This window comes from Candoia aspera, chromosome 4 (genome assembly GCF_035149785.1).
Source record: "Candoia aspera isolate rCanAsp1 chromosome 4, rCanAsp1.hap2, whole genome shotgun sequence".
NCBI classification, from domain to species: domain Eukaryota; kingdom Metazoa; phylum Chordata; class Lepidosauria; order Squamata; family Boidae; genus Candoia; species Candoia aspera.
The window spans coordinates 68,218,337-68,238,183 of record NC_086156.1 but is presented as its reverse complement, the minus strand read 5'-3'; the positions used below and the strand labels follow the sequence as shown (position 1 = coordinate 68,238,183).

The 19,847-nt window shown below is 36.6% G+C and overlaps 2 protein-coding genes and 1 pseudogene across 6 annotated transcripts in view; 2 read left to right on the top strand and 1 right to left on the bottom strand.

Annotated features, from left to right (window-relative positions):
* SMIM19 (small integral membrane protein 19) overlaps positions 1-10,141 on the top strand; it is a 48,842-nt gene extending 38,701 nt beyond the window's left edge. Inside the window, exon 3 of the mRNA XM_063300348.1 lies at positions 10,027-10,141. Coding sequence (XP_063156418.1) covers positions 10,027-10,139 — 113 coding nt within the window. The 3' untranslated portion in view covers positions 10,140-10,141. The remainder of the gene's footprint in view (positions 1-10,026) is intronic.
* On the bottom strand, positions 2,117-2,235 carry LOC134498111 (U2 spliceosomal RNA; annotated as a pseudogene).
* Positions 10,142-10,291: 150 nt separating the features above from the next.
* The window catches only part of SLC20A2 (solute carrier family 20 member 2), a 34,898-nt gene continuing 25,342 nt past the window's right edge, over positions 10,292-19,847 (top strand). For all 5 annotated transcript variants that reach the window (XR_010067788.1, XM_063300345.1, XM_063300344.1 and 2 more), the window contains exons 1-4: positions 10,292-10,582; positions 15,259-15,399; positions 16,542-16,627; positions 18,588-18,684. Coding sequence is in view for 4 of the 5 variants with exons in the window: in XM_063300345.1 (XP_063156415.1) it covers positions 10,294-10,582; positions 15,259-15,399; positions 16,542-16,627; positions 18,588-18,684 (613 nt within the window). In the remaining variant the exon portion in view is untranslated. The remainder of the gene's footprint in view (positions 10,583-15,258; positions 15,400-16,541; positions 16,628-18,587; positions 18,685-19,847) is intronic.

The following is a 19,847-nucleotide window of genomic DNA, read 5'->3' as shown; positions in this document are numbered from 1 at the left end:
AATAGCTGTCAGAATAAGGAATATATTACCAATCCACCAAAACACTATAGTTTACTAAAGCAGAACTTACGTTTTACACTTCCTTCTTAATTAATGTTTAATTGACCCCTGAACACACACCTTCTCTGTGTTCCTACAATATGAATAATAGGAAATATTTTTATTTATTTTTCTATCCTGCCTTTATTATTTTTATAAATAATTCAAGGCAGCGAACATACCAAATACTCCTCCTTCCCCCTGTTTTCCCCACAACAACAACCCTGTGAGGTGGGTTGGGCTGAGAGAGAGTGACTGGCCCAAGTTCACCCAGCCAGGTTTCATGCCTAAGACAGGACTAGAAATCTCAGTCTCCAGGTTTCTAGCCCATTGCCTTAACCACTAAACCAAACTGGCTCTCTATATTTTATATATATAAAATATATTTTATAATACAATTTTACATAGAAAGCAAGCATGCAGTAATGATTAGAGACCAAGGTTTAATTCTATTCAGCTGTGAAATTGATGGAGATCTTGAACCAGTCACTATCTCTGATGCTATATATAGAATTAATTATTTGTTTTTCAAATTTAGTCACAACCCATCTCACTCAAAGAGTGACTCTGGTCAGTTTACAATAAAACCAGAATAAATAGCCATTAAAATACAATAAAAACAATGTTCTTAAATAAAAATATATAATCCAAGTTATAGCTGTTAAAAAAATTAATTTATGGGAGCATCTTCAAGATGCTAACCACCCCCAGGACTGATTACCCCTCCTCATGCCCCATGCAAGATGGCAGAGCCAGGTCTTCATCCCTTTCCAGAAGGCTGAGAGAGTGGGGACCTACCTCACCTCTGGGGGAATAGTGTTCCATAGGGCTGAGGCAACAGCAGAGAAGGCTCTCTTCCTGTGTCCCACCAATGGACATTATTTCATGGACAGGGTCCATAACATGCCTTCTCTGCCTGACCAGGTGGGATGGGTTGATGTAAGGGGGTGAGATGGTCCCTCAGATAACTTGGACCCATGCCAGGTTACTGTTAGAAGTTATTATTAGAAGTATGCAGAGGAAGTAAACAAAATATGTGTTACAATTAAATAATCCATAGCAAAGCATTCCTTCCCCACAGTTATCTGTAAAGAGATATGACCAGGCTAGAGGTTAAAAGTGGTGGTTAAAAGTGCTGGATTAGAAGCTGGGAGACTTGAAATTTTGTGCAGCAGTGTAAAAAATGCAGTGGGGATTTATATCAAGTAAGAGTTGATCGGACTAGAAACATATAATTGCATTTAGTTCATAATAACTGATGTTATTGCAAACTTTTTAAAAATAACAGTTATTTTAACTTTATTACATGCTACCCTAGAGTAGCACTAGAACTATGGCCAGGTTATTTTAAATTATTTAATCTATCTTCAGTAAACTTTAAAGCAATTGCTAGATCTTAACATTACTGATTTGTTCCTTTAATACTGTAACTCTCAATTTTATTGGTCTTAGTCTTTTATAATATAAAGCTTGTACAGCTTTTAACATACTTACTTGAAATCATTAATTTTCAGATTAGGTTATAGATTTTGTTTACAGTATTAGTTCTTTTATAGTATTTAAGGCTATTAACATCTAGTATTATTATATAATAATAGCATTAATAATAAAAATAAAATAAAAATAATAAAAAATAATAAAAGTAGTATTATTATAAAATCACTGGATTAATTTTGTATCCTCTGTTTTACAATTTATGCTAGTCGAAGACCAAAATAAATACATCAAACTGTCTTCACTGGTTTTTGTTGTGCCAGGCACCCAAGTCTCTGAGATGAACATGGTGCCATGTTCCTGTCAAAGTAGGCTGTAAATGTTTTGCGCTGACACAGTAGTGCTTCAGGTTTATTGTTTTTGATGTAGCATAGCAGCTACTTTTGTCCCTATGACCCACACCAGGGAATAAGGTTATGATGTTTGCAATCTTAAAAGCTATTATACAAGCTTAATTGCATATTTCTACCAAGCCTGTTCTGTTGTGCTGTTTAGAGGCAGCACATCTTCAAATGTAATTTTTGCTTTATTCATTATTTATTTTGTGGCCAAAGAGCACTGATATTGCATCAACAAATACGAAAAAGGATATGCTGGGATTCACAGTGCTTATACGTAGTTCTCAAATAGAGAACATATCAGATATTAAACTGGTAAGAACAGATACTATACTTCATCTTAGCCAAAAGGCTGAGAAGCAATTCTACGGGTAGAAATAGGTATAGTTTCATTGGATGCCGGAGCATGGTTCCTTCTTCTTACCTTCTGGCTAAAGTTAATTCTGTTGCCTATAGGTTTAGCTCCATTAGTATTTAGAGATCATTTTAAGTCGTCATGGCTAAAAAAAGCCTTAGATAAAATTAAATTGCTGGGTTTCTCTATGGAAAGTCTGTGCTCATTAGGATTTGATAATGCTAGAACTGTCCTGAAACAACGAATCTGGGATATAGATCTCCAAACAAATTTACGTAAGGTGCTACACCCCAATATCTGTCATTTTCTTCCTGAACGGTTCATTCCAGCTTCTTATTTATCTTCCATCACAATTTTGAAATTTTGTAAAGCTTTCACTTTAGCCAGGCTGGACTCACTGCCCTCAGCAGTCCTTTTTGGACGTTTTAAGGGTATTCCTATGCACCTTCAGTTATGTCCATGTGGTGACGACTCAATAGAAACCCTAGGCCATATGTTGTTATACTGTTCCCTACATAAGGACTTTAGACTGATCCTTTTATTTATTTATTCAATTTCTATAGCTGCTCATCTCAGCAAGTAACTCTGGGCAGCTTATAACAATAAAACTATAAAACAGTTAAAACAATTACAATTAAAACAATTAAAATATAAAATAAATACAAAATAAGTATACATGGCTGCCAAGTAAGCAATGTATGAATGCTAATACAGCCAAGAGGGGGGACCATCCACACACTCGAGGCCCCAGGCCTGGGCACAAAGCCAGGTCTTCACGGCCTTATGAAAGGCCAACAGGGTTGGGGACATCCTAATTTCTGGAGGGAGAATGTTCCAGAGGGCAAGCACTACGGAAGAGAAAGCACGCCTTCTAGTTCCCGCCAACCGACACTCCCTGGCTGACGGGACCTGTGACATACCCAACCTTCTAGATCGAATTCGATGGGCAGAAACAACTGAGAGAAGATGGTCCCTTAGGTAACCCGGTTCCAAGCCATGAAGGGCTTTAAAAGTGACAACCAGCACCTTGAATTGCACCCGGAAGCACACTGGCAACCAATGCAGGTCGCATAACAGTGGTGTTTCATGTGTCGAGTATCCGACACCATTTACTATCCGTGTGGCTGCATTTTGCACCAGTTGAAGCTTCTGAATGCTCTTCAAGGGCAGCCCCATGTAGAGCACGTTACAGTAGTCCAGACAGGAGGTCACGAGGGCATGAGTGACTGTAAGCAAAGCCTCTCGGTTTAGGAATGGGCGCAGCTGGTGCACAACCCGAAGGTGTGCAAAGGCCCTCCTAGCCACGCTCTTTGAGCAGGAGCCGTGAGTCTACAAGGACCCCCAGACTGCGCACCAGGTCTGTCTGAGGCAGTGCAACCCCATCCAGAACCAAAGATGGAAAAACCTTTCCACCGGGAGGCCCACAAACCCAAAGCCACTCAGTCTTGCTTGGGTTGAGTCGAAGCCCATTGCACCCCATCCAGGCCCGCACAGCCTCCAGGCACTGGGTCAGGACATCCACGGCATCACTCAGGTGGTCTGGGGTAGAGATATAAAGCTGAGTATCATCAGCATATTGATGGTATCTACCTCCCCCAACGGTCTCATGTAGATGTTAAATAGGAGAGGGGAGAGAACCGAGCCCTGAGGCACCCCGCAAAGTAGGGGGTGTGGGCTGGACCTTCCCCCCCCCCATCAACACCAACTGGAACCGACCCCAGAGGAAGGAGAAGAACCAGCACAATACTGTGCCGCCCACCCCCAATTCCTGAAGCCGGTCCAAAAGGATACCGTGATCGATGGTATCGAAGGCTGCTGAGAGGTCAAGAAGAGCAAGAATGGTCGCACTGCCCCCATCTCACTCCTGCCAGAGTTCATCTAAGAGTGTGATCAGTGCCGTCTCAGTCCCATAACCCGGCCTGAACCCTGGCTGAAAAGGGTGTGTGTGTGTGTGTGTGTGTCCGTTATTGAAGAAATTTCCAGGCAGGGAGTGTGATTTCTATTTAATGCTACTTTTTTCAGACAAGGACCCGAAAATATCCTCCCAGGTTGCCTGGTTCTGTGCTACCATCTGCACAATACGCCGCAGCATCACTTAGATTCAGAATTTCTTAATATAGTATTTTATTTCAATTTATTTTAGTATTTTCATTCTTAATTTTAAATCGTTATTCTACTATTTTTTTGTTTTGTTTTATATATTGTATATGTAAATGTAAGACTGTTGCTATTATATAATTGTATCTGGCCTTAGGGCTGTAATAAACGTGTTGTTGTTACTGTGTTTATATCACTTCTCTTGTATTGGAGCATCTATTTTTTTTTTTCACTTAAGAAAAGGAGCATTCAGTGATAAGGATACCAGGAGGCAAGAATGAAAAGCTTTCTCCAAAATAAGAATAAAGATTTAGAATGAGAGTTCCTGAAGTTTTCTGTTTCCTCTTGCCTATTTATCAGATCTTTCTTCAGGATGATTATTTCTTTGAAATCACCACATACTAAAGCATCCACCCAATTTTTCTGTTTTAATGTAGGCTGTCAGCCTTTTATTAGAGATGTCTTGGATCTTCCTTCCTTTTGATCCTGGGCATGGGCTGACTCATGTTGGTGGAATTCCTCTCTGTCGTTCTATTTCTCCTTCCCATCCTTCTTGAACTTAGATTGCTTTGGAGGGAAGCCCACTCTACCTGTTATGTTCAACAAAGATCATGAAGAGCAGTTGGATAATGATGATTTTGCTGTTTGAGTTGGCTAATCTGATATGTTGCTCCTTTGAAAGCTACTTCATGTTTGTTATAACTTAAAACTAATGTACTAAACACCTTTATATTTTCACTTACCAACTATTTTTATCTTAGGTGTATTTTTTTCTTTTGTGTACCTCCCTGCATGGTAAGATTGAGATACTTTTTTCTGAGTGCCATCTTGTTTGGTCTTTGTTATCTTTTAGGAAATAGGATTTTCCTGCTGTTGGTGAGTAGTGTTTGCCTAAATCAGTATAAGCAACCATTGGATCTAAACCTTTATTTGGCAGCCATTGGAACCACATTGGACTGTGCCTCTGAGTTTTGGCAATATACTTGCAGAAAATGAGTGGTATAATTTCCCACTATTTTGAGGCAGGAATTACAAAAAAACCTGCATTGCAGGGCCCAAGTAAGATTAACAAAGTTTTTAAAAGAAAATGCTTCAACCTCCCCCCCCGCCCCCCGCATTGCCTATGTACCTAATGCAACTTCACTTGATTTGTTTCATTGGCTCATCAACAAAGAGGTGACAGCTATGATGAGTTGCATTAAAATCACAGCTGCTTTATCAAGTTGGTAAATTCATATAGACAGTATTTTTATTCTTTTCTATTTCTTTTCTAAATGTCTGGCTTACTGGCAGACATAGCATTTTTCCAGTTTCTAGTGTTTCTTCTCGTCAAACATACAAAGTAAACCAGGTCAGGCCACTGACTCCACAGAAAGACTAGAACTGTACAGGTAGTCCTCGCTTACCAACAGTAATTGGGACCAGGAACTCCATCGCTAAACAACGTGGTTGTAAGCTGCGACATCATGTGACTGCATTGACTTACGACAGCAGTTACGGCAGTCCCAGTTGCAGTTGTTAGGCGAATCCTGCGTGGTCGCAGGGTCCCATGGTCATGTGATCGCCATTTGCAACTTCCTTCCCCATTAACTTTGTCAGAAGCTGGCGGCGAAGGCAGCAAATGGCAATCACATGACCACAGGATGCTGTGATGGCCGCAACTACAAGGACACATCATAAGTTCCCCTCATTCAGCACCATCATAACTCTGAATGGTTGCTGAGCGAGTGGACATTAAACGAGGGTTACCTGTACTTGAGACAAGCTGCAGTAACAGAATCTTTGAAGTCTACTTGTGTTTTAACTTTCCTTCCTTTAATATTCCAGGGAGTCAGGAAGGGACCCTGTTTGAGTCTTTTTCTAATACTTTCCCACCTCCCTGGGCTTAATACATGCTTCTAGATGGCTTTTCCAAGGTATCTGGCCTTTTGGGTAACCACTGTATTACTGACCACAGTGGCCAGTAGTATTTAGTTAGATTGTAATGGATATGAATCTCTTAAGGCAGATTTATGGAATTTCTTTAGCTGATAGTAAAAAACTTAGGAGGATCAGACCTAGGTAGCACTTATATGGGAGACTCCCAGGATATTGAGGGTGGCTAGCTATACTGGGAAGTAAAAACAAAAACAAAAGAAAACCAGAAGATAGTAATAAACAGTTCTGCCCATGAAATTGCCAGGAATCGAATTTGATTTGGAGAGTTTACCTTTTTACAGTTAAGATAATTCTTTCTACATTGGACATATTCTTGTTCCTTTTTGGCTAATCACAGTCAGTGCATTTAGTTGGCTGCGGTGATAAAGCAACATCCAGTCCTTTCTCTTAGGCTCTGTGGAACAGGGTCAGTGTTCCAGGCCTTTTCAGGATAGGAGAATTTGTCAGCTTTCTTTGCCTTTCTAAGGCTTGCTGCTGGGATACTATTTCAGTTCTATTTTTTTGTATGGTGTGCTAGATAACTTGATTCTTTTAAAATTAAATGAAGACAGAACTTGGATAGGAAGAAAAAAAATGTCTTACTGTTAAAAAACTGATAAGCTTGAGAGGAGGTTTGCTATGGCAAACAAGTCATTGGGGTAGTCAGGTTTATGATTGCGTAGTTTCACTTTATTATTAATCTCAGCCACGGAAAAATAGATCTGTGATAGAAGTGTGAGTGGAAGTACACAAAATAGGAAGTGCTGGTTTAATAAGTTTAAATGTAATTATTTAAAATTTGACTAACCTCAAATGTATTGAGAATTACATTGAATATGAACTGGTTCAGGTTTAGTTTAAAAAAAAAGTGTCACAAATGCTATGAACTGTTGCTAAGGCCATTATCAACTCCATTACCAAGTAGAATTTACTTAAGTTGGTTTTTCAAGGTTTCATTATTATCTGAAAATACTGTGGATACCATATATTGTTGATAAATGGCCAAAAATGTTAAGGTTGTATTCCAAAATCATTCTGTGGAAGTACTGTTTGAACAAGGTCTATGATGAACAAAGCCAGTAGGTTTCATGTTTGAAAAGAATGCTAGATATATGGTTTTAGCCTTACCTGTTGCTTCATTTAGCATTCAGATACTTAAATAAACAAAATAATTATCTGTTCTGATTCCTGGAATCTTTGCAAGTAACAAGTTCAGATAGTTAATTATTTTGTACCTGGGTTATTCAGTCTTGAATTTTATTTTGTGTAATCTTTCTTGAAAATCGTTTTGTGCACCATGTGGCAGAAAGGCTCTGTATAAAACATAAATAACATATTTAATTATATATTAAACAGGTACCATTTCTCTCTTCATATTTCCCCCCCCCCATCTTCCTCAAATAAAGCTTAGGCTTTTTTTTTTTGGTAGTATTGTTACTGTTAGGAGAATAAAATCCCACTGTGCAGCCATCAAATATTCTAAATACTCTAGGTCTATTTCATAGGAATAACACATGGCTGTTTGTTTTTGGATTGGGCTTCTATTCTGTGTTTATCTTTTTCTTGTGCTCATCTTCCAATTTAATCTATTGTGCTACTTATTTTTTCCACAATTTATGAGGAAATGAAATGGTGGACAAGTTCTGGTTTAAAGGCAGTGTCAGACTGTGTTTAGATGCTACTTGAGCAAGTCTTGTGCTTCCCTTTCATCCATATATATATATGGCTTTGCCACACCATCAGTTGAATGTGTCTAAATGGGATTACAATGTACTGAATGGTTACTCAGTGGAGAAAAACGGCTTTGGTACAGAAGTGGCATTTTTGTGTATAGGAGGGGCATTATTTGTTAACATCTTGCAAGCTAGAGCTGCACTAGATTAAAAAAACTTTGCAAAATTAGATGTTAAAATTAGGATTTTAAAGATGAAAAATTGGAAGTTGAAGGTAATTTTAAAGTTGTTTTTTTTTCCTCAGTTAAACAAAACAATAGGGACGCGGTGGCGCTGCGGGTTAAACCGCTGAGCTGTCGATCGGAAGGTCGGCGGTTTGAAACCGCACGGCAGGGTGAGCTCCCATTGTTAATCCCAGCTCCTGCCAACCTAGCAGTTCGAAAACATGCAAATGTGAGTAGATCAATAGGTACCGCTTTGGCGGGAAGGTAACGGCGTTCCGAGTCGTCATGCTGGCCACATGACCCGAAAGTGTCTATGACAACGCCGGCTCTTCGGCTTAGAAACGGAGATGAGCACCGCCCCCTAGAGTCGGACACGACTGGACTTAATGTCAAGGGAAACCTTTACCTTTACCTAAACAAAACAATATCAGACATTTAATAGAGGACAAGGATTGGAATATTCTCAGTTAATAACCTGGTACTATGCTGGAATGATTGTTATATAGGTAGTCCTTGTTCAGCTACCACAATTGGGAGTGGCAACTTGGTTGTTAAGTGAAGCAGTTGCTAAGTGAAACCATAACTGTGCTTACAGTCTTATTTCAGCTGTCCTTTGCTTTACAGACCTGCGAAGGTCAGGAATCTAAAAAGAGCACTAGAACATCCATTTTCATTGATACCTCCTATCCAATATTTCCATGACTTACTCCTTTAAACACAGATTTTTGATAATACAGGCAGTCCTTGTTTAGCAACTGCCTCAGACAGCTACTGTTCGCAGTTAATGATGGTGATGAAAAAGTAGCTTTGCGACCAATTAATGATCTTTGCAGGTCTGTAAAGCAAAAGAAAAATGAAGTAAGATCATAAGCACAGTTGCAATCAAGTGATTTTTCATTTAGCGACTGCTTCATTTAATAACCAAGTTGCTGGTCCCAATTGTGGTCACTAAACAAGGACTACCTGTATGGGCAGCCTGGTAAAATAAAGAAGCCAATTCTGGTAGTTGAATGTGAGGCTTCAGTGTCCCAGGATGGTTCTTTGCTAGTGCTTTCTTATGATTTGTAGAGCCAGAATAAGTTATATCATTTGTCCAGTATTCAAAGTCATTCAAGTAGCAGAATTTAACTCTTCTAGGAATGGAATTTCAATTACCTGGGTACAAAATATTAGCAGTAAAATCTTATGTATGTTAAGACAGAAGTAGGTTCAGAGTTTCTAATGGAGCTTACTTTCTAGTTCATGTTTTGCAAGGATTGCAGCAGAAATCTCTCTTTAATGATAAAACGTATATGATCCTGATTACAATTCATGTAGTGTATTTCAGAGGTTAGTGAGTCCCAAACTGTTCAGGAGAATGGACAAGTATTGCAAGTAACATTACTTTTAATCTGCATCAAGTAGCCTTTACATTATTGACCAAGTTAGTTAAGGAATAAGAATAAATTTTCAATTTTCTGAACAGCACAGGGAATTAACATCGGTCTCTCCTATTTTACAAGAGATGATAAATTAAAGTATGATAATATACACAGAAAGAGAGCACATTCAGGATGTTTTACACAGATTCAGTAATTATGCTTAGCAGGCAACCTTTCTAAAGGACATTCTTAATGAATCAGAGTAAAATTAATACATCATTTCTTACAGGTACTTGGTAAAAAGCAAAAGATTACAGCCTACATACCCATTTATATTTTTAAGTTTTCTAGGCAGCAGAAAAGTCTCAATTAGAATTTGTCATTGTCCCCTAAATACTGTCTGTCACTTGTAATCTGACTTCAATAATTTTGTCTGTATTCACTGATATATCATATGTCATTCTAGATTCTCTTCGTTATAATTATGTAGTGTTTGATTCTGTTTTTTTGTCTTTTTTTGTTTTGTAGGAGAGAGCACTACAGCTGTAAAACTACTGAAGCAAAATATGGAATGGGTTTCGCTGGTGTCTGAATTGAGCCAAACAAACAGTATTGACAGTAGCTTAAAAATCACCAGTTAGCAGTTTCTTCACGCTCCAGTACCACACAGCACTTCCAGAGAGAACTCATTGTGTGCACAAAATCTGCTTTTTAAATCTGTCTCACTACCATTCAGCTTTGTCTAATTTAAATAGTTTTAAACGGGAACCCTATCTACAAGAGCTCGGAGAAAAAATGGCATTGGAAGAGTATCTGTGGATGGTCATTGTGGGTTTTATCATTGCTTTTATCTTGGCTTTTTCAGTTGGGGCAAATGATGTTGCCAATTCTTTTGGTACTGCTGTGGGTTCTGGTGTAGTTACTTTGCGCCAAGCCTGCATCCTTGCTTCCATTTTTGAAACTACTGGTTCAGTATTGCTGGGAGCAAAAGTAGGTGAAACTATTCGTAAAGGTATAATTGATGTGAACTTGTATGACAACTCAACAGGTCTACTTATGGCTGGAGAAGTGAGTGCAATGGTTGGTAAGTAACCCTCTTTTTCTAAGTATTTAATTATTTTCTTCAAACAATTAAAAGTTCTTATAGTCCTCTTGGCAAGACTAATGTAATAGCTTGCATATAGTTATTCACATTTCCTATAGAGATTGGGAGAGTGGTTACTGAGTAGTCAAGAGCAGGCCCTGGAATCAGGTTCTGCCCCCTCCTCCCTGGATAGATGCCTTTCAGTTGTTTATTGGAACCAATTTTAATAGAAGTTAATTTTATAACTCCTTTTTAACCATAGATTCAGATCACAGTTTGAAGTTGATTTAGAGCCAGATTAGCATTAACTATAGTTAACTAGTAAGATTTTAGGAAAGGAACTCTCAGACCAATTGCCACTTCCCAATCCTTATTAAGATTAAAAGGCTTGAAATATAAATGGTTCTTATTAAGGATTCTGGTTATTTACTACTTCATTACAGTATGGGAGATTCTAAAACTATTAAAACCAGTAATGTATAACAATACAGTTAATTATAAGATTATACAAGTTTTTAAAGAAGGTATTAGTAGGACAACATGACATTATGTAGCACTGCAGTATATTTAAAAAAATATTGGTGACTTAGATGTATATTGGCAAATTTATGAATTTTTACATGAAAGAAAACATTCCCAAAACACTAGCTTGCCTTATTAGCCTACTTCTGTTTGTGCTTACAACCAGTGTCTCCTGTTCTTCTGGAACATAGTGAGGATTTATGGGAGAGAGAGTAATTTCTCTTCCTTGCACTGAAGTTTGGGGAGAAAAAGCCACACAAAAGACTGCTCTTACATTCTTTCCCATACTACAATGCAAGTACGAGCTGGTAGAAGGAGATTTGATCTTACTGAGAGAACAGAGCCCTCTGCCTCTGGTGAGCAGATCAGCTGGCCCTCAAGGGATGACATTTCAAAACATTTGCTGGGATCCATTCCGAGACTGAGGGCAGGAGGATATTCTTGGGAGCTTGGCTTACTTGTCCTGGGGCTGTCTGCAACTCTGAGCTTGCATTATGCTCTGTTGCTTGCACTGTTGCTCCCTCCCACTTGAAGTGTACATAGGAGAACTCCCAGAGTATGTTTGTTTTGAATGCTGCCTTTGTCTCACTGAGGAGTGAGCATTGAAGGCAGATAACCCCCCCCCCCCCAAAGTGTAGATATTCCTTTTTTGGCTTGAGAGCAGGATTGGAATTTCAATTAACCAAGTCAAGTGCTATATTTTGACTTACTAGTTTATAGGAATATTTAACCTTAAGAGAAAATGTTGGGGATAAAAATGCTGTCTTAAATTGTATCATGTTTGATCATGAATACAAAAATGGGAGGGATACTTCCTGTTTCTTAACCCTGCAGAAATCTGTATGGATAGAAAAATAAACATTCATTTAAAAGCAAATACTTCCTGACTTCTATTGGCATCATAAAAAAAAAACTTTTTGCTATTTGTAGTTGTGTTAATTTCCATCATCTTTTTATAAGAGATGGAGCCTTCTATGCAGTTGCAAATAAATGCTAAAAATTAAGGTTCTTTAAAATAAGTTGATTATTATTTGACCAGATAACTAATTAAACATTTTAACCAATTAACGTCCAGATCTAATTTTAGATGAATGCTAGAGCAATGTGGTCTGCTTAAAATATTAGGTCACTCTGACCTAGTTCATTTATGAAGGGTACATTCCTTCCTCTCTCCATTTTAAGAGCGATTAGAGTGTAGGCCTATATATAAGACTTGCAAAGATATTTGAATGCAAATTGTGGCTTAGTTAACATTGGAATGCTGGGTTTGTCTTGATGTCCTGTACTTTTGTTAATATATGATGTGTATGTTTGATTAGAACTGAAGCAAGAATCTCAGTTCACATCTAATGTATTTGTGTAAGAATAGGTTACAGTTAAAAGTTTGTCTTATCAAATGTATTTCATTTAAATTCTCTGGTTGTCAAATGAACTTTTAAACCATTTCATCAAGTTTTTTCACTTCCAGAAGGCATTCTTGAAGCATTCTGGTTGCTGTGTTAGTTTATTGTTAGCCTAAAATAAGCCCATTAGGGACCATAAATTACAAAACATATGGGTTGGTTTTAAGCTTTGGGAGTGAGGGATTATGCTAGAGTTAGAAAACTAATTTGCTTAGCAAGCTAATTCCATAGGTCATGTGTTTTACTTGTTGAATTCATAAAAGAATTGTACATTATGCTAAATGTATTACTTTAAAGCAGAATAGAATGACTTCTTTTGGGTGGGAGATGTCATCATTGTTTTATTACTTTTAAGGTAATAAATCCTTGCTCAGCTTGATTGATACAAATGGCATGTAGATAATTATTGATAAGCCACTCTGAAGAAATTTGTGAGTGAAACCTGGGCACTTTTTTGATAATACCTTAGGGTGTGAGTATTATTCAATACTTCTAGAACAAAATAGATTTTAGTTTTAGGATATATTTATCATATAAAACAATTATTTAGTCAGGTTTTGCCTCTACCCCATTCGATTTTGCTGAGCATGCTAGTCAATTAGTTCACAGACATTCCAGAAGTACAACTGAAAAAAGAATATTTTCTGGAATGTCTTATGCCATAATAATGCTTTTTTACTGGCATGTGGGATTCCTTCTTCTCTCCCTTGTTTATTACAGTGCCTGACCTTTTAAGCCTGTACACTTTAAATGCTTGAGCTACTTCCACCAGCTCATTGGTATGATTTCCTTTAAAACGTTGCTAATAGTCCTGTTTACTTCTTCAGTGGCAATCAGCAAATCAAATCTTTATTGTGGTCAATGACAAGAGCCATGTACATTTCCAAATAGTGAAACAAATGAACTAAAATATTACATATAAAAATAAGAAATAAATTGTTAAATGTGGTCTTGAATAGATCATGCTTTTCCCTGACATTTATCGTTTGTATAATGGAAAGATGATGCTTGGAAACAATTGAGAATATAGGAAAGAAAATGAGATAGAGATAGTGCTTGTTCTATTCATTTTTTATTGTCTTTAGTCGTATTCTAAAAATGGTCTAAATTTTTTCAAGACTATGCTCCATTCTTCCATACTTCAACAGCATTGGAAATATATGTATCTCTGCATTTTGTTTCATTCCAGAGAAATGGGTTTTAGGATTATTATCAAATACTCAGTATTCCCCTTTTGCATCATTCTGAGGATTTTGTCTTTCACAGTTCCATCAATTTCTTCACAGTTTTGTTCACCAGCTGCCATCAAAGTAGTATTCCAGTTTGTTGGCATGTGGGAGACTTAATTTTTTTTAAAATTTTTATTTATTTAATTTATATCACTGCCCATCTCCCCCAACGTATTACCCTTACTCTCTTCACAACGGCTCTTGTAAAGTTATTGCAGAAGTACTTCGTAATTTGTACTTAATTATCCTGTTTCTTTTGCTAGACTGTGCATTAAATGAACATTGCAACATGCACAATTTGGTTTTGGACTTGTTCACTTTCTTTTAAAGTTCTTTTTATCTTGGATGTGTTTGCGGCATTATCCATTATAGGGCTCTGTAGTAGGCATTGGAAACTCTTTTGTGAATTCGTTATACTACTACTGCTTGTAAATAATGTAGCAATTATTTTTATAAGAAATACACTCTCTTCTTGCAAGGGCACATTTGATGGAATAATTGTGAGGATTACTCTGCCCATCAAGATTATAGATTATTTGCATGTTTCATAGTTTCTACCTTATACACTTCATCCAATGATTACCTTGTAATATCTGCTTGGTTGGCTGGACTGTATCCTTGTTGAAGTGACTGAACCATGGTAAAGTAATATGAGTTCTATATAGAATTGATAGTTTGTTGTCTAAACCAACTGAGCCATATTTAATGCTAAAGTCTCTTATGTTTTTCTACAATTATTAGTGAGATATTAGGTCTTTCTGAAATATGATATGGCTAGAACTCTATCAGATACTTCTAAAATGGTAGACAGTGATGGGGTTACTGAAAATGGTATAGGCCAGGCAATCATCAGAATCTCATATATAAGGATGGAACTGCCCAAAGAAAAGAAAAAAAATGTAGTTTGTGCACCTGTTAGTTGTTTAACATTACTAAGTGCATGTACTGATAAAAATGGAATAGTAAAGATACATCATGATATAAAAATATTTGCTAACCTGAAGATCTTTTTTATATGACAAATAAATTAATGGAGAATATTTGAACTGAAATCAGTAGAGAGCAAATAATTTACAATTGAATTGGCAGCATCCAGTAAGTTTACCTATTCTACTGACCCTTTGGAAGAAATTTCTTCCTGCCTTTGCAAGGCTGTATGGATGCCTTAGAATTCTGGTATACCAGAATGTTAATACCCTATTTTGTAACTTGCAGAGGCATGAAGTTTCATATATAATGGAACATGAATTACTAAACTGTTGTAAAGGACAGTGGCAAATTAGCATAGCATATAAATGCAGCACATGCATATTAAGGTAAAGCCATGCAGTATTCTGAGAATACATTGTGCAACACAAAGATGAACAGAATTTCATTAAACAAAGCTGGTTTTTGAGCTCTCTAATTCTTTTCAGAAATGTTCTGTGATGAAGTATATGCTGTTGAAAAGTTTAAAAGTTGGGAAATGAATATTCTTTAAAAAGAATTATTATCATTGTTCTCCTGCACCTTTACATTTTAGGATCTGCTGTTTGGCAGCTGATAGCATCATTTTTGAAGCTTCCAATATCTGGAACTCACTGTATTGTGGGTTCTACTATTGGTTTCTCGTTGGTTGCAATTGGCACACGAGGAGTCCAGTGGATGGAACTTGTCAAGATTGGTAAATGACATTTCTCTTTTATGTATAGCATTCAGTGAATTTTAAAGTGTTTTGAAGAATTTTACTATGCTTTTATATGATAGCTGTATTCAGATACTTTGTGTAAACTCTGAGTTGTCTGTGGTTTGTGTAGAGCCCTACTGTTTTTCAGTTCAGACATAACTGTAAACTATGGTTTCATTAGGCTAATATACAAGAATCAGAATGTCCAGGCAGCATAGCCGGAGATATACAGGAATTCTGATAATTGAAGGTCTGTGTATCCATAATGCATTAAGCTAGAGCAAGCTAGATTGAACCTATTAGAACTCTATTTAACTCTATTTAATACTATGTATTTTTGTTCTAATAATTAATGCAGTCTCAGAGTTATGACAAAAAAGACATTTACGAATTGATACACCATTTCATGTGTCATGGGACCTGAATTACATACCACAGTTTTTATTTATAATACGCATGCTTTTATTTGTAGTATAATATACTTGCATTAAAAAAAATAAAGCATTCTTAAAATTGTATTAAGCTACAGAAACTTTTTAGATCAGTTGTCTGGTAAAATGGTCAGTAGGAATTACTGTATTACTGAAGTATTATATGTTGCTCTACTTTTGCAACCAACTGAATTTGGTAGAATTAGTTGAGGTAGACCAGAATTAGGGATATGCATATTGGTTTCACACTGTGTTCAACAGAATCTCATTATGTTTATATTCCTACAAAGTATATGGTGTTTTTTTAAAGGGCTATTTAAAATTTAAACTATAAATTCAGTATTTTAAACTTCAGTAGTAGTTACTTTTATTTAGTTAAAAATGAAGCACCCTTGACTATTCAGTCAAAATGAGAGCGCAGAATAGTAAATTCCTGATGAAACTTGGGAATTGCAAAAGAGCATATTTAACAGTACATTTAGATATAAATTTACTTAATATAAGAAGACATATAACATCTCTGTTGAAATCAGATGGATTTAAACGTGTTTATCTCGGCTGTATTATACTTTTTTAAAACAATAACTCGAGTCTATTTGAACAATTACTAGGAAGATAACATAAAAATTGTTCTTCGGCAAAACTTCACATTGGATGGGACGTTGCCAATTAACAAATGGAGTATGTTTTTCTTTCATTTATATTCAGTTGCTTCCTGGTTTATCTCCCCACTACTATCTGGTATGATGTCTGGTGCGCTGTTTCTCTTGATCAGATTTTTCATCTTAAATAAGGTTAGTACTGTTGATACTATAACAAACGCTATTTGTTATGTCTCATCACCATCAGACACTCTAAAAGGCATTCTTTGCCATAAAGGTACTGCATTTAATGGATGTTTATGTTTATTTTACTGAATTTGTATACTCTATGTGATTCACAAGAACAAAACAAAAAATAATAAAATTACATTACGATAACATATATTTATAATAATATAAATGAAAGTGGAATATGCAAATTAGAATGGAACACAAGCAACATCTGTTAATTTCTGAAGATTTGTCTGACCTTTGAGCAACTAATTCATATTATAATATTTATATAATAATAACTTTGTCTGAAGAAGGTCTGCATACCTAGCCCATCTAAAAATGTAGATCCGCAGCACCTAAATTGTTTTGGTTAAAATAATAAATCATCTATTTGTTAAATGCATTTTAATGTTGCACTAAGAAATAAATCCAAACTGTCAGTAACTCTCCAGGGGTAGTAATAATTTTCACTAAATATAGTGGTACAAATTAAATAGGATGTAGGCTTTAAGATGAGAATGAGAAAAATCTGCACTACTCCACCTCTCCCAGACACTGCAAGTACAATTATGCACTTTATATGTATCTTATATCTATTCTGGCTTCTCTAGTGGGCAAAGCTTATTGACCTCTCTAATAAAGCATGACTCAGCCTCCTCTCAGAAGAATCCCTCCTTATTGTGTGTAATGCATTTTGTACACAGAGAAACATCTGTGCCCAGATGTGTGTGTGTGTGTGTATTTGATATGAGTTTTTTCAATATATAGACTAAGGCTCCATAACAGCCTGGGATAAAAACAAAAATGGTCATTTTTTTGACAATTGTGTCGAAAAATGAGAGGAGGTAAACAGTATAAAAGCCCAAGGTTCATAGTCCCTTATTTCTGACATACTAAACTATATCTTATGTGCAGGTGAAAAATGTTGTTGTTAAGATCTTCCCTGCTCCCTAGCAAGACTTTGTATTTTCCCTTACATAAATTGTAAGTGAAAAGTGAAGGAGTTCAGTGTAGGATTTAAATATTTTCTTGAAATTGGAAGGCTGAAGCTAAAACATTACAAAGAAACATGGTATCTTAGCAGCTGATCCTTAGCTTGGAGGGAAGCAACAGATAAGGTAGTACATGTTGGTAGGGTGGAAGTTCTTGAAAGCAGCTCAAAGAAGCAATTCTTCTTTGAACTACCACTCCTCCCAGCAATTATATCATAAATAATAGCAAACAAACTTATTTTTTGTTTGAAATTGCTTGGTAGTTTGGTAGTCTGTCTTTCTCCGTTTGAGATATGAAAAGGTCAAACATCTCAATAGTTCTACCTCTCCCATTTCTCTTTGGGAGGTGAATTCTTGAAGACCTTGTTCTAATGCTTTGTAATGTCTGTTCAGGATAACTCTCTGTATACCTAAGCCTGAATGGATTACTGAACTAAGAAAATAGGAAAGAAAATGATAAATTAGGGAATAGATTATATTTAGTTCAGGGGAAGTAATTCAGATCTTCAAATCCTACCACCATTCTATAAAATGAAATATGTCTTCCATTCTCCTGGGCTAATGGGACCATCATATTTTTTCTTCTATATCAAAATAAAACTCCCTAGTAACAAGCTGTTAGTTGTGTGTATTGTAAGTCGTGGCAATATTTGCCTCTTCTAGGGGAGACGACAACCAGCCAAAATTTACCTCCTGTAATTTTAAAATTAAGTCATACAGCAGATCAGCATTGTATATTCTCATTTTGAGCTTATGATGATGGGGTTGATGTCAGAATTGAGAAGCCACACGTTGCCTTTTGATCAGTGCAGTGTTTTACTAAGCAGGCTGAAGTAACTTTAGTATTAAAAAATATTCAGAGCATGATGATTTGAATGTATTGATTTTTTTAAAATCTGATTTTATCAATTATATCTCAAAAATCTTGGTGCTTTTTTTTAATGTAGGAAGATCCTGTACCAAATGGTCTTCGTGTCCTTCCAATATTCTATGCTGCTACAATAACTATTAATGTGTTCTCCATAATGTATACAGGTGCTCCAGGTGAGTAGATGAAGTCTACTATGAAAAGATTGTATTACCCTTTTGACACATAAAGAAAATGATTTTGTACTCTTAATAATTATTGAAAAACAAAAAAACACCAATTTAGGTTGGCTTTTATTTCTATGAGAGGGGTAATGTCTGTAAGCAAAGGTTTTTGGAAAAGTCCCCAAAAGACAAGGACAGCTCGTCAAATGAATGCTAAATCTGGAATCATGCATGTCTTGAAATAATGTATTTGTCCCATTTGCATTTGAGATTCTCACTTGCAGTATCTTAGGACTTAAAAACTTTTGTTTTATTTATTTTGATCAATATTCTTATTATATAGAGAAATGAAAATTAAAATATCAGCAATGTTCTTAAACTGAGTAGTGGGAAGAAAAGGAATGTCATACACCAATAAGCAGTGACATACAGTCAGACCAGAAATACTGGAACAAGGATAACTGTTTTTGCATTTGGCCTCTGTTCACCACCACATTGAAGTTGAAAGGAAACACACTCAGATGGGAGTGAAGTCAGGACTTTGAGCGGTAATTCAAGGGGTTTGACAAAAGTGGGGCACTAACCATTCAGGAAGTACAGCCAGTGGCATAGACATACCCCCATTGTTGGTGGCTCATAAGTAATGGAACAAATGGTTGACAAGCAGCTGCATGGCTGGGTGTGGCCTGTTTCCTGGGAACCCCATGACCAATTAAGCAGATAAAAAGCCTGGAGGTGGTTCTGAGTGTTACATTTGCATTTGGTAGCTGTTCACTGGAACTCTCAACATGAGTGTCCATGCGAGTGAAGGAGCCCATCATTAGGCTGAGAAAACAAACCCATCAGAGAGATAGCAAAAACATTGAGAGTAGCCAATACAACAGTTTGGAACATCCTGAAAAAGAAGGAATCAACTGGCAAGCTCAGCAACAGCGAAAGGCCTGGAAAACCTCAGAAGACAACTAAAATGAATGACTGCAGAATTCTGCTTATGGTGAAGAGGAACCCTTTCACAAAGTCTAGCCAGGTGAAGAACGCTCTTGAGGAGGTAGGCATGTCATTGTCAACATTTACAGTCAAGAGGCAGCTTTATGAATGTAAATACTGAGGGTTCACAACAAGGTGCAAACAACTGGTGATGCTCAAGAACAGAAAGGCCAGATTAGACTTTGCCA